The sequence below is a fragment of the Heptranchias perlo genome, chromosome 18 (assembly GCF_035084215.1).
Source record: "Heptranchias perlo isolate sHepPer1 chromosome 18, sHepPer1.hap1, whole genome shotgun sequence".
Lineage (NCBI taxonomy): Eukaryota > Metazoa > Chordata > Chondrichthyes > Hexanchiformes > Hexanchidae > Heptranchias > Heptranchias perlo.
The window spans coordinates 26,942,188-26,957,267 of NC_090342.1; the positions used below are offsets into that span (position 1 = coordinate 26,942,188).

Consider the following 15,080-nt stretch of genomic DNA (forward strand, 5'->3'; position numbering starts at 1 on the left):
GTTTTTAAAGGTGGAGAGGCAGAGGATTTTAGATAGAGAATTCCAGACAGTAGGCCCGAGGCAGCTGAATGCTCTGCCACTGCCAAAATCAGAGGATTGCGGCGTGCAGGGGAAAGTATAACGCCAGAAGAAGTTGCAGAAGTAGGACAGGGTGAAGCCATGGATGGATTTAAAAACGACAAGGATTTTAAATTAAATGTTATGGGACAGGGAATCAATTTATGTCAAGGCAGTTGGGACTGATGGGTGAGTGGCACTTATTGCGAGACAGGAAATGGGCAACCAGGCAATGATGCAGAGGTGAAATTAAGCAGTCTTGGCAATAGATAGGACGTGGGTTGAAACTCAGCTGTGCGGTGAACACACTACTACAATTTTGGAGGTCTTGTTCAGCCTGAGTCAGTAGCCAGCAAGGGAGATGAAGTCAATTGCAAGGGTTTACGGTAGCAGCCAAAAACAATGGCTTTGGTCTTCCTGATGCTTATTTGAAAGAAATGTTGAATCATCTACAACCTGATGTCAGACAGGCAGCCTAACAGCACAGAGGTGGCTGTGGGGTCAAGGGAAGTGATGGAGAGGCTGAACTGGGTATCATCAGCATACATATGGAAACTGCTTTCATGCCTGCACATGATGCCACTGAGGGGCAACATGTACTTAAGAGAGAGGAATGGGCTATGAATAGATCATTGGAGGACTCAAGTGGGATACGGTGCAAGGACAGGAAGAGAGACCATTGATGGAGATGCACTGGCTGCATTCAGACAGGTAGCAGTGGAACCATGCAAGGCCAGTCTCATAGAGCTGGACAACATGGGAGAAACAATGGCATGGTCAGCAACATTGGACACTGTTGAGAAGTTGTGGAGGACAAGAAGGGTTATGCAGCACGACCACAGTCACAGACAATGTAATTTGTGACTTTGGCCAGGCCAATCTTGATGCTGAAGGGATTCAAGCAGGGAGCTATGAGGCAACAACATGTTCAAGGTCTTTATAGAGGCTGCTCATACTAAGCATGGACGGTGGAAAGGGTGGGGACTGTATCACTATATCAGCTAAAGATTGCTCCCAGATGAATTTACCCCACTGAATACTCCAGAGAGCATTCTTGAGCTTAATCTTCCCGGATGTTATTATTTCATGCTGATTAGTAAAGAATAAAAAAATTCTAGCACAAACTGTCATTGCAGGGCATAAAATTTAATTAGCAGACTCACTCCTACTCATTAACAGGAACATGAAAATATCTTCTTTTGAAACAAGTTATGCCATTAGGTAGTGTCTGAAGTGTTCTTATATTGAACATTTTTATGCCAAAGTTAAATTAATTACTCACATGTTGACATTTTTTATCAATTCATAAATAAATTGCATAATACAAAAATGTTACTGTAGAACCATGTGACATAATGTAGTAATGGAAACTTTTTCCCTTAATACCATAGTAATTTTTCAATCACATAGTTCCAAGTCGAAAAAGAAAGGCAAACATACTTCAATTTAAGTAATGTCACTGACTGTACGAGCTCATGTCAATAATGTGTGTGTGCCATCACTGTCTCAGCAATTGGAAAATGAGTGATTGTTTTGAATTTGACAGGCTCTCTTTAAACAGCTTTGACTGCCAGTTTCTCTGCAATATGCCAACTTCTGCATGCACGAGTATGAATGAAAGCTTTTTAGAGATTCTTGTTCCGTAATTCAATTCAGAGTTTCTTCATCTAGGTGACAGAAGCTAGTCATTTAGTTGATGCTGGTTAATTAGATGGAACATTTGCAATGAACACAATGAACACAAGCATTGTTGCATTTACTGTGAAGGGTTTGTTATTCACAAAAGTGTTTCTTGTAGGGATCCACATTCTTAAATTTTATTCAGAATGTGGAAATAGTGACTGTGTTGCTGGGCTCAGATGTTCTAGCACCACAGCTGACAATGCAAACAAATATTGTTTGTAGCACATTAGGTAAGCTCTGACGTTTTAATTTTCATTGATGTCTTTAAAAGATTAGCTGTAAACTTATACATCAACAATGCCCTTCCATCACTTTCTTCTTCTCATCATGGGCTTTGGGTATTATAGGTGGGCGATATTCCAGATACGTCACTATTTGACTCTTTTGAGAAATTGAAATGGTCCATCATGAGAAGCTTGATTTCTTTGATATTTTTCTCTTCTGCAGCTACCCTTGTTGAAATGTAACTAAGCTGGTTTTCCATTCTCACTGGATTAACAAGGGTATATTTGTTATTATTTTTTCGAAGTATATACCAATTTTAAATTGTTTTGACTTGCATTACATAAAATCCAGTCAGTTCCTCAAAATGCATGTACTGTTTTATATGCACATAATTCTCACCTAAGATGAGATTATATTTAAGGAAATAACAAACACAAAGGTGTCTGTACTTTGGGGCTTTCACATCACAAGCTCGGACTAGGGCAAATAATTTAGGAGTCCGCGTCTGAAATTTCAATATTGTACTTATTTCAGGGCAGCTGCCAGATCCATCTAAAAAAAGGCCCTGACCAATTTAGCAGTGGCACCCAAATCCCGTGCAGATCAGGCGTGGGCCTCTGCATTGCCACATTGGTTATTGTTGCGCCCGTTTAGGCCCATGGAACAGGCATAACGGGGTTAAATTTAGACCCCATTATCTTTCAGTTCACAAAAACATAAGAAATTGCGAAATGAGGTACAACCATTCAGCTGATCAATTCAGCTCCTTATACAGACCATGTGCAATATACCCTATTGCGGATACTGCCCCATCTACTGCTTGCTCACATGCTATTGATAATCACAAGTCTTTAAAGTTTCCTAAAAAAAGACTTATGAATATGATTTCTGTGAGCTTTCACTGGATAATTTGTTTAAATAAGTTCAATAATGGAGAAATGTTTTAGTACTAGACACAGTGAGTGATAAAACAAGGTCATTACATTAGGAATTGCATTTGTTAAATGGCATGCAAGTTATTTTAACAGAATGACGGTAAACTTTTAAGTAATTACTAGCAGATCTCCGGTGGCATTGCTTGCGGTAAGTCAGAGAGTTTATAGGAACAGCAGTGTTATGCTAAGTAATTTTACCAGGGACATTGATTTATCAGCATTGGGGACAACCCGGAGACATGAAAAAACTGGGAACAATGCCAGTGGCCTGCAGTATTCAGATGAGGCATCAATATTTAACAGAATTTTAAAGCAGTGTCCCATAATCTGGGAGCACTGGGAGGGGAATGCAATCTAGGATGAGCACAGAGAGTGAGTCTCCTGATCTGAAAGTGGGGGAGAAGTCTAGGGAGTGGGGTTCTGGGTTCCAGCAGGACTGAGCAGGGGTTTTGGAGCATTGAGGGACAAGAGTCTGGCAATATTAGGGATTGCTGGGATCTGGCAGGATTGGGAGGAGCAGGGTTGATAATGTAAACTGATTCAATCCAAACTGGATTAAAATATAATGATTACCTACACCTGGGTTAAAAAGATTGGGCATGCGAGACGCAGAGCATAGATGCTCGTCTGAAACAGCAGAGGGTAAGAGGCAGAAGTGTTGGAGCGAGAGGCATGATTGTAATATAAAAATCAAAGAAAACTGGCAGAAAAGAATACTTAATTATAAATATTAAATTTTAAAAGCAAAAATATTAAATTTAAAACTTGAAATTGGAAGTTTAAAAGCAACTTGCCGGCTAGGAAAAATCAGAGAAAAAAAATCAAGGTGACAGCCGACCTGGTACAGATACATCAGAAATCTGTTCCACAGTCAGCATGACAAGTTTACAGAGACAGTTTCGATTAGAACATAATTTTATTAAATCAAATTGATTCCAAATTTTAAAGAGGGAAATGACAAACCGCACAGCGAGCCAGCTGCTCAACGTGCTTTGGGCAAGAGCAGACAGAGGCAGCCAAGCACAATTCAGAGATCTGAAGCCAATGAGGTTGGGAGAAAATTTTGAGGCCTCCTGCCCAGCAGAAACGAAGCTATTACGTTTTGACAGGGGGAAGAACTTACCGCCCCTTTCCAACCATCGCTGTGGCCATCGCCATTTTCCCAGGGTCCTCGGATCAGGCAGTCCTGACGGCTGCCTGAAGCAAGCGCACAGCTAATTTAGGTATTTAAACCACGGGTCCTATAACGTCAATAGGACCCTGATACCTTTTCAGAACTCAACTGGGCGGAGCTTGCGACATGCACGCTTCACTTAGTATATACTGGCGAAGAAGTACGTTTTTATTTATTTTTGTGGGGTCAGGAGGAGCTTACGGGAGCAACTGACAACACTGAACCCGAGAAGGTATCTACGGCAGACCCAAAATTTGTAACACTCACCTATAAAAAAGATAGCAAGAGCAGCAAGTACAAAGCTCACCAGCAGAAGTACAATTACTGCTGCAAATAATAACTTTTTCTTCAACTGCCAGAAACAACATGGAGGACCATTTTCTGTAGATTTAATTGTTGCTAGATCTGAAAAAATAAAATCACATTTAATTGAAATTAAAATGTTAACTGCGAATTAACAAGATTTTCTTACTGCTAAATTGGTTGTGTTTTGCCCCCCTTTTAAAAATGGTATTTTTCCTCTTTTTTTTATATATCCAGTGTCCCATGCTGTTGGTCGGCTGATAAGGAAGGCAAAAAACCTAGAACCATTCAACTGTTCATGCTGCTCAGTAACCAGCCTGGAATGACTTGAACCTTTATTATCCCTCTTCACATGGGGAAGGACCTGGTTCCTCCTCCCTTTATCAGCCACCCAATGTCAGGAATTAACATGTGCAGACTGACAGACATGAACCTGTGTTCTGCCAGTCCATGTATGACAAAACATGTTATTGTACCAACATGTGGCACCACCAGACTAGCCATTTATAATAAAGGTTTTTAATCATGCAGTGTTGAATGTATGCCAAAAACGTCATCCAATTACTAGCTCCCATCACCCTTGTCATATTTTATTAGCATCCAAATTAGTTTTAGTAATTAAATAAAATGTAAAGGAATCTGCTGTCTCCATAGTGGAAGTTATGGGTGTGTGAAGTGGCGGTAGTGGATCAGCTGCCATTTTACAAACTGCCTGATTTTCGTTTCCATTGTCCTCATTGATCTGCCATGCCCGTTTTCTGCCTGGTGGTAAAAGTGAAAATTCAGCCCATGGTATTTTCAGTATTATATTTAAAATTATTATTCAATCCTGGTGGTCCTTAAGAACATAAGAAAGAAGACCATTTAACCCACTGATTATTTTCTTTACAACAGACAAAATACAATTTACCCCACCATGGATTCTCCCCAACATACTTAATTCCCTGAGAGAGTTGAACAATTAGTAAAATCTCCAAGAAGATAAAACGATGAAATTTCTCCCCCTCTCTCCTATAATTGAATGAAAACACCAGGATATAAATCTAACATTACAACCTACATCTTTCAACCCTAGACTGGTTGCTTTAGAACAGATGACATTCCCACGATTTCCATAGGACTGGAACCTCTGAGTTTGATTGACATTTGATCATCTGTGTACATACTTATCCTTTCAACCTTTAGTCCTTTTCTTAACCAAATATCTGTCCAGTTCCTTTTAAAACAGATCATCAACATAGAATTAACAGCTTTAGATAGTAATCTGTGGGGGAAAAGCTTTCTCTAGCTTGGGTTCTGCCACTATAGCATTCATATGCTGTCATTCAGTAATAACAATTCCAATAAAATAACCTGTTTACATCTACATCCTACATGTGTTTCAGCATTTAAAAGACCTGGATTATGTTCCTTGTCAACCTTCTTTTCTCTAATGAAAACAATACAGAAAAGGACACGGAGCTAGAGCAGGAGGGGAAGGATAGCATGAGATGGGATATTTCAGAAGAGGAAGGAAAGCAGGGAGATGAAGTATTTCATGGGGGAAGAATTGCAGGCAGATAAAAGGAATTACAAATCGAATTAAAACATCGGGATTCATTTTACACTGCCAGCAGGGATTCTTGCCCACCAGAAGCCTAGATCAGAAATTTTGGCAGATGCTGCCTGTGATTTTCCAACCATTCAATGGTCAGAAAGTCTTGGCAGTGTGTATCTGAATTTCCATGTGCTTGCACTGGTGAGGCTCCCCACTGGTGAGGCTCCCCACTGTATGTTTACCATCAGAGAGCTGAATGATTAGTGAATACACTGCACATTAAAATAGTTTAGTTATGGTTCTTTAGCACTGAATGATAGAGTATTTTTCATATGTACTATGAATATGTGCTTGACTTTATCTGGAATTCCTATTTAATATACACTTAATATTTTATTAGTCTATGGTTATCTATTATCTGCAGCTAGATTTAAATACATATGTGTTATAATAAATATTTAAAAGATATAGCAGTTTGATAAATAGAAGTTTCACTGATATAGCCAGGGAATGCTGTTCTTAGGCTATGGATTAGGCATGCTGTCAGGGGCTGTAAAAACAGCGCTGCATAATTGCTAGCCTGTCCATTACTTTTCTGAGGAGTGCTTGAGGTTGTCTCTCAGTACATAATGGAAAATGCTTTATTTCATTTCTCCCTAATCTTTCACCTTGTCCAGCAGTAAGTATAAGTAAACATAGAGGATAAGTGCTACGCACAAATAGCATTTGGAAAATGAGTCACATTGATCCTCATAACTAATGAACACTACAAGTTTCATACATCACTAGCGATTCAGTATATACAACACACACATAATTTTTTTAACTGACAGATTTTAAATATCTTGTACAATAAAATGAATGCATAAACTCCATCTAGTGATCAATCTGACTGGAGTAGTTTGAGTTTCTTTCATTTCATTATTAAGATGATTTTGTTTGAAGAGTCACACTGTTAATGATACACCACTGAGGGCAATTCATGTTGATAGTGTATATTTGCACTCATGTTGGAACAATCTATTTGATTATCTGCTTAGGTAAATATTTCATCCCTCCTGAAACAATGACCTATCCATAACCAATATACAGATGTTGGAGATGTTTTTAAACTCTTTCTGCCCATTCTGAGTCTCTGTGCCTCTTACCAGCTTCAGGTTCCTTCTTCCCATTATCTTTCAATAATTCCTTAGTGGATGCTTCAGTTTCTTCAGCAACGCTGTCACATTCTGCTGAATCTAGGAGAGATTTATACAGCAATAACTTGACAGGAGTCAACATGTTTAAATTACAATGCAACTGGGTCACTTCAATAACTTCCAGAGAAGCATTGTGTGAAGTCTTACTAAAAGGAAGAAGCTAATTAATTAATTGCCATTGTTGTCTTCTGATGTACTATACTGTATCTCTGGGCCAACACCTAAGCAGGGTTTGAATGGAGACAGGAATGACATTTCCTTTATGGATTTTCAGGTTAAAAACATTTAAGTAGGAATGCAAACATTTCATGCAACATAGTTGATGGATGTATAGATATCTCAAACATTGTCAGATGCTTTGAACAGTGTTTTTAAAAAATATATTACATGGTATACATGATACAATCAGGGACAATTGTAAAAAGGACATATGTTACATGGCGGTTGGTGGGACCAAAGAAAGACTTGTAGAAATTGCACTGAGTTGTACTGGCTCAGATTTTTGATACTGATTCTGTTTATTTGTCACATAATGTTATCATGGTGATGTGTTGCACCAGCTCTGGGGAGTGATGTGGTGACTGCCCCTGGAGAATAATGGTACCAATGAAAGTAATTAAAGTATCTTTGGAGAGGAAATTGAAGCATTTGTAAGTAAGTAGCAGCTACTTTAGGGGAGTGGGACATTTTACTACATTAAAGGTGCTATATAAATGCAGGTTGTTGTCTACTGTTGTTGTGTGGTCGCAAGACCAATGGAGATATCGGGTATCATTTTGGGGACAGTGGTAGCAGCATCTTTAGTTAAGTATTTGCCATGTTGGTGAGGGAAGTGGCAGTAACTTTGTGAAGGATAGCATCAGGCTCGGGGATGTATCGAGTGGAATAAAAGGCTTGATAAGATTGGCTCAGTGTATGTACTGGGGGGTACCACACATTGAACAAAATCGTTGCAGTTCCTTTTGTATCATTTTTGGGAGGGCACAAGTATTTCGTCAATTCAATCAAGAATAGCATAACAAGCTTACAATTTAGCTGGACCACGCTTATTTTATTTTTCTATTTTTTCTGCCTCTTTCTCCCCACTTCTCCTGAAGTTACCAATTCTTATTGATACATGATTGCACAGGCACCAGCAGTCCTCCAGTTCTTTGCCCATGTGACCATTCTTTATGTGAACCCAAATAATGAATGTTGGCAGGCTAGTTGACTGTGTTGGGCATCGCAACTGAGTCTGATTCTGTTCTTACTTAACATCCACACAAGCACACTTTCTGAAAACTGAATTGTGATGATGGAGGGCAGTGGGAACTTTGGCTGATCTTTTTCCTCTCTAGACAAGGGGTGCTGAGACCAATTGTAGTACCCTTAGCACTGCCCTAGTTAAGATAAGTTAACTCAGCATTGACTAGCCAAACCATTTTTAACTTCAATTAGTTATCATAAGATCATTGCGAGGGAAGGTTTTTGCCTGTATATATCGTATTTAGTATAATTTCTCTACAGCTTCAGTAGTGCTGGGGAAGGGCCTGAGAATACATTATGTATTTATCTAAGAATTTCTAACTATGGTCATAAGTCTTAAATCAGTTTGAAAACACCATTAAGATGTTATTTTGAAGTAATACTTACTTGAAAGTGGGTCACAGGGGTCTTCACAAGTATTTGTCCTGTGCAAGTTATTTATTGAATCAACGACATAGAGCTTGCTTTCACCATCCAAGTCAAAAAGGGCTAAATCCTTGAAACCGTTCTGCATTTTCATCTGAGGGTAAAAGGAAGTTTTATAGCAATTTAAATTATAAATCTGTAGTAATCTACCTTGATATGCAGGATTCTATTATACAAAGGGGTTATTTTCAGACTATTTCCATGTGCATGTTGCTTGCTAAAATGTTCTTCTAATTGGAGAAAATAAGATTGAGAGGGGCATCCAAGACTCTTAAAAAATTAAAACAATGTGGGTGTAACCAAATTATTCATCTTGAACTGAAGTGTAAAAGTAGCAAACTTCAAGCATGAATGGAGATTAGAACAGTTTTGTTTCCCACAAAGAGATACATGCAATAGATTTTCCATCAAAAATAAATAAATGAGGAAAAAATTATGGAGAGTATTTTCATTAAAAAGTAACCCCACTCTCATTTAAATAACATCAAATCATTGTACAAAATCTCCCATTTTCATTCATATAGTTTAGCCCCACATAGACCTGCATTTTCAGATCTCTCCTATCTGTAGGGAGCTGCTCCACCAACATCAGCTGATGTGAGCTACAATAGCATCAGTAGGTATCACAATTCAGGATCCCATAGATTGGTATCCAGGATCTTCCCAGACAGCAATCAAGAGGTATCAAAGCCAGGAAAAGTTAGTACGAACATTCTACCGGTTTGCACAAAGATAAAAGCTTTAGTCTAACTTCTCTACAGTTGTACAAGAGGATTGAGAATATATGTAGAAAGGCAAGAACATCCAACAATTATTAAAGTTGTGTTTAAAGTTCTGATATAAAAATATAAATACGCCTCTTAATAATGCTGTTTTTGCAGTTTTTGTAAATGTTATTTTTATAATTTTTCTCTGTTCCCCTTCCTATTCCATGCTATCCCCACCACCACCTCCCTATTCAAGGTCCTGGGTTTCTGCCTTACCTACAGCTGTGGCATTTATATAAGGGCTGATTCTCACATCAGGTGTTTCTGATAAGGAATAACACTCGCAGGGAGTACTAGTTTGGAAACTACAGGACTACAGCTTTAATTTTCTGTACATTTAAATTAATGGATGGAAAAAGAGGCACAGCAGGCCTGCAATATCCCAACCAGCACTCTCTGTCAGCACTGCTCCTTGCTGAGACCACCCAGTCGGGGAATCGACCCTATACTTCCAAAAACTATGAACCTATTTCCTTTGAGATTCTGGGGTACAGGTGATCTGGTTTCCGGTGCCTTGTTTTTATTTTGTTCCTTAAGTTTCTTCATAACATATGCTTTACTGACATCTGAAAATAGATTTGAGCTAAAATGTCTTGATCTGGGATTTTTGAAAGAATCCATTTTAACACCTTTGCCATTTCCTGATCCTTTATATTTCTATCCTACTTATTCCTATAAGGACCCATCTGACCATCTACCTTCTATCTGCTACCTACAGAGTCCCCCTTGCTGATATCTACAATGCATCTTTCTATAGTCATGACACATGATGACATCAATTAATGTTAATTTCCTTATATTGTTTGAATCAGTACATTCTTATGCCAGTACCCTAATAATGTCATCAAGGCTCACTATTCGGACAATAATATTTAAAAAAACAGAAATAGACATATAAAACAAATATTGAAGTAAATTATAAGGATTTTGACTTTCAAAAATGGTCCCTGAATTGAGTCTCTTCCTTAAAGGTGTGGTAACTTTATGAAAACATGACTGCTTTTCTCCTTTCCTAAGTAATAAACAATCACTTTTTTCACTAAGACTTTGAGGGCAGCCTATTGATAACTTTAAAAACGTAAATCAAACTTATATTTTAAAAAACAGGGCTGAAAGAGACATACTCTACTACTGTAATATTAGCAAAACCATTTAATTCAGCAATGGCTGGCAGTATTAAACACCTTTCCATTTCCCCCCTCCCCCACCTTGATCCAATTATCCCTCCACCCTCTAATCCTGCTTGGCCTGAAGACTGTACTTGGTTTTGACTCCCCATGTACAATGCCACAGGAGATCAACTAGTTATACAAAAAAGTAGTTTGTTATAATATCCACACTTAGCATATATTGAGGAAATGACTGCTGTTACAGCACTTCCAATTAGGCTGCAACAGTTCCACCATATGTATTCTGCTGATATCAGCAGCAGAAATTAGAGCTGGAGTTTGACAACTAAGTTTAACCCTCTCCTATTTGATGGTCTTCTATTATGGGTCTAGATTAGTGAAGTGAGTGGAAACCCCACACCGTTATTATAACTAGTAACAAAAGTTGAACTTTATAATGACATAAAGCTGAAAGTTTTACCTGATTGGATTTTTTAAAACTATAAATAAATCCATATGGAGGAGATGGGTCTTCTCAGTGGGAGAGATTTTTAAAAAATACATACTGTACTTATTCCATTTAAAACAAAGAAACTATCATGACCTGATGTCTTTTGCTTATTTAAAACTTTTATTTGCCGATTAGCTTTTTAGAGCAACTTTAGATTAAATTGAATATTACAGAAGCAAAGTCTCAGGTTGCTGTTTAGTCTCCACTTGTTACATGAAGGGTGGTTGAAAACCCAGCGTCTTAATTATAGCCGTCGTTCCTCTCGCCACTGCACACCAACAATAAAATCTACTTACCAGGCTTTATTATGAATCTAATGGAATTCCGTGAAGCACAAATCAAACCAACGAGTTATTAGTCAGAGTTCCCCAAGAAAATTACAAAATTGAGGCAATATTTTAATTTAAAAAGCGTACTATTTGAAATCCCCATTACCGTTCTGGACCAGCTGTGAGATTCAGGCGGGCTACTCTCAACAATCTATATATAGACCTGACCAAATTAAGTACTCGGGTTTCTAAATTTTAAAATATCAAACCTGACATGGGACTATCAACCAAGAATTATTTTTGCAACATATTACTCTGTACAATTTCTCATTAGAAAGAGGTATAAGTCCAATTCCTCCTGATTTATAAAAAATCTTATTTATGGGTTGCACCTCCGTGTTTGAGATAAAAAGAAAATTCATGAAGAAATGTTTGTGTATTTATATGGCCACAGCTCTAGGGAAATTGTGTGACCTATATTTTCACTAGAAGGAAATATTGATCATTTAATCTTGTTTGTTCCAAAAAAACCCACAAATGGATCTTTAACCTACAATAACAGATCTCCCCCGACTCTGATGTGGTTGCACAAACTGGCAAGCAAATCATTGATAAAGTATATAAGTAGGGTCAATCAATCCAATTTTGTCTTATCACATTGAAAGATAGTCCCTTATAATGTGGAAAAAGCTGAAATTAGCCATATCCCTATCTTCCCCATCCCCAAACCGGTCAAACTCGGGCTGCAGTGAATTTGCAAAATCAGAGAGCTCACTAGAAAAGCCCAACTACTGAATCTGGTCTGCTCATTTTGAAAAAAATGTGTAGTATCATCAAGACATTCGGGTGTGTAACAGATTCGGACGTGACACAATTGGTAATAGTCAAATCAACCATGTAAAGGTATCAAATATTCAAACAAAGATCAAAACAATATTAGCCCATTCGATCTCTGGGCAGAGGTCATAATTAAGTTGGCGAAGTGGCAGTTTCAAGTTTTTCCACAGTGAGCTAGTCTTCTGATAGTCAGGTGTTCTTCTGACAACAGTGTCGTCTTCAAACAGCTAAGTGTTCTTCTGATAGTTGGGTGGTCTCTGGAGGGGAACATGCAGGTGGTGGTATTCCCATGGGCCTGCTGCCCTTGTCCTTCTAGGTGGTAGAGGTCACAGGTTTGGGAGGTGCTGTCGAAGAAGCCTTGGCGAGTTGCTGCAGTGCATCTTGTAGATGGTACACACTGCAGGCGCGGTGCGTTGGTGGTCGAGGGAGTGAATGTTTAGGGTGGTGGATGGGGTGCCAATCAAGCGGGCTGCTTTGTCCTGGATGGTGTCGAGCTTCTTGAGTGTTGTTGGAGCTGCACTCATCTAGGCAAGTGGAGAATATTCCATCATACTCCTGACTTGTGCCTTGTAGATGGTGGAAAGGCTTTGGGAAGTTAGGACGTGAGTCACTCGCCGCAGAATACCCAGCCTCTGACCTGCTCTTGTAGCCACAGTATTTATGTGGCTGGTCCAGTTAAGTTTCTGGTCAATGGTAACCCCCAGGATGTTGATGTTGGGGTTTCGGCAATGGTAATGCCATTAAATGTCAAGGGGAGGTGGTTAGACTCTCTCTTGTTGGAGATGGTCATTGCCTGGCACTTGTGTGGTGCGAATGTTACTTGCCACTTATCAGCCCAAGCCTGGATGTTGTCCAGGTCTTGCTGCATGTGGACACGGACTGCTTCATTATGACGGGTTGCGAATGGAACTAGACACTGTATAATCAGCAAAAATCCCCACTTCTGACCTTATGATGGAGGGAAGGTCATTGATGAAGCAACTAAAAATGGTTGGGCCTCGGACACTGCCCTAAGGAACTACTGCAGCAATGTCCTGGGGCTGAGATGATTGACCTCCAACCACCATTACCATCTTCCTTTATGCTAGGTATGACTCCAGCCCCTGGAGAGTTTTCCCCCTGATTCCCATTGACTTCAATTTTACTAGGGCTCCTTGATGCCACACTCGGTCAAATGCTGCCTTGTTGTCAAGGGCAGTCACTCTCACCTCACCTCTAGAATTCAGCTCTTTTGTCCAAGTTTGCACCAAGGCTGTAATGAGGTCTGGAGCCGAGTGGTCCTGGCGGAATCCAAACTGAGCATTGGTGAGCAGGTTATTGGTAAGTGCCACTTGATAGCACTGTCGCCGACACCTTCCATCACTTTGCTGATGATTGAGAGGTAGACTGATGGGTTGGTAGTTGACCGGATTGGATTTATCCTGCTTTTTGTGGACAGGTAGTGCCATGAGACTCCGAGGGTCACTCCCTCCTGACTGTATACCACTGTACCGCCACCTTGGATGGGTCTGTCCTGTCGGTGGCACAGGACATACCCAGGGATGGTGATCCCTTATATATTATCTCATTTATTTATCCTGCGTCTGAGTGAAAAACTTGGCAATATTGTGCATGTTATAGGCGGTATATTGTTCTTCTTGGTGCACAACCAGTTTGGCCAATGCATGTCCATAATGACGCGTATTGCTTCTTTATAGTCTCAACATCTACCCGATTCCCAATTGACATTCCTGTTCCGAATACCCATGTTATCACACCTCCCCCTCCCACAGCATCCGACTGTAGTTGTCTTGTCCTGAAGATACCCTCCTCTGTTCTAGTTTCTACCCCCATTATGTATCACTCTCTACCTCTCATTCTCATTTTATCTGCACATGTCTTGTTGGCATTTACCACAGTATTGTGATGTTATTCACTTAGGGACTGAGAAATTGTAAAATGTGCCATATCATATTATACTCCCCAATAATAAATATAATTAATATCACATGGTCCATTTCGCATCATTTGTGGAGCATACACAAAGAATTATTTCTTCCGCTCCAGTTTCTTTGGAGACTTGGAGTAGAACACCTTACACAATCTTGACCTGATGTCTCAACTGCCTGTTGTCTTGGACGCTCTATACGTTGCTACCGCCTAACTTCCCCCGTTGGACGGCTGTAGACCCACAGGGTCAAAGTCGTCCCAAATGTGGAACTAACTAGAATTTTGCATCATCATCCCCATGATCCACTGCAGCATTTTCAAAGCATCTCTTGCTGCTTGGGTTGCTTTCCTCCAGCCTGCAATAATTGTGTGAGGATGAAGCTCTTTAGCAATAAGTAATTCTGCTTCTCTCAAGAGCTCAGCTGCTAACACAGTCACAGATGTTGTTCCATCAGTGGAGGGAATGTGATTTTAGAACTTCTTTGCAATACTGACTGTAAAGAAGACAGAGCCAGCTTCATCACAGCAGCTCCATACTCAGGCAGATTTCAACTAAATTTAAAAAAACTTTGCCGAATCAAAAAGAAAACAATCGATTTAGATCTCAAATCTCACAGACATAAAAATAGGACATAGTCCCATAACTTAATAATAATTCTCCAAACTCTTTTGACTTCCTCTTGTACATTTAACAGTGGTACTATGTTTAGAAAATACAACGATTTGAAATGTTTATACTAAACGACCGGGACTACAAAGAGTGAATGCTGCTTCAGTTTTGTGAAAAACGAAATGGAGCCAGCTGCTGCCTGCATGCTGCAGATTGCAACTCACTTAAAGAGACAGTACACTAAAGACTAAAGAAAAATCCAGT

The 15,080-nt window shown here is 39.4% G+C and overlaps 1 protein-coding gene across 1 annotated transcript; it reads right to left on the minus strand.

Moving 5' to 3' along the window:
* Positions 1 to 1,182: 1,182 nt before the first annotated feature.
* LOC137334694 (leucine-rich single-pass membrane protein 1-like) lies at positions 1,183 to 11,637 on the minus strand. Its single transcript, XM_067999564.1, has 5 exons — positions 11,468 to 11,637; positions 8,746 to 8,878; positions 7,063 to 7,152; positions 4,342 to 4,479; positions 1,183 to 2,229 (listed from the first exon to the last, which is right to left on the minus strand). The coding sequence occupies exons 2-5, from the start codon at positions 8,876 to 8,878 to the stop codon at positions 2,066 to 2,068; spliced, it is 525 nt and encodes a 174-aa protein (XP_067855665.1). The 5' UTR covers positions 11,468 to 11,637; the 3' UTR covers positions 1,183 to 2,065.
* Positions 11,638 to 15,080: the final 3,443 nt, after the last annotated feature.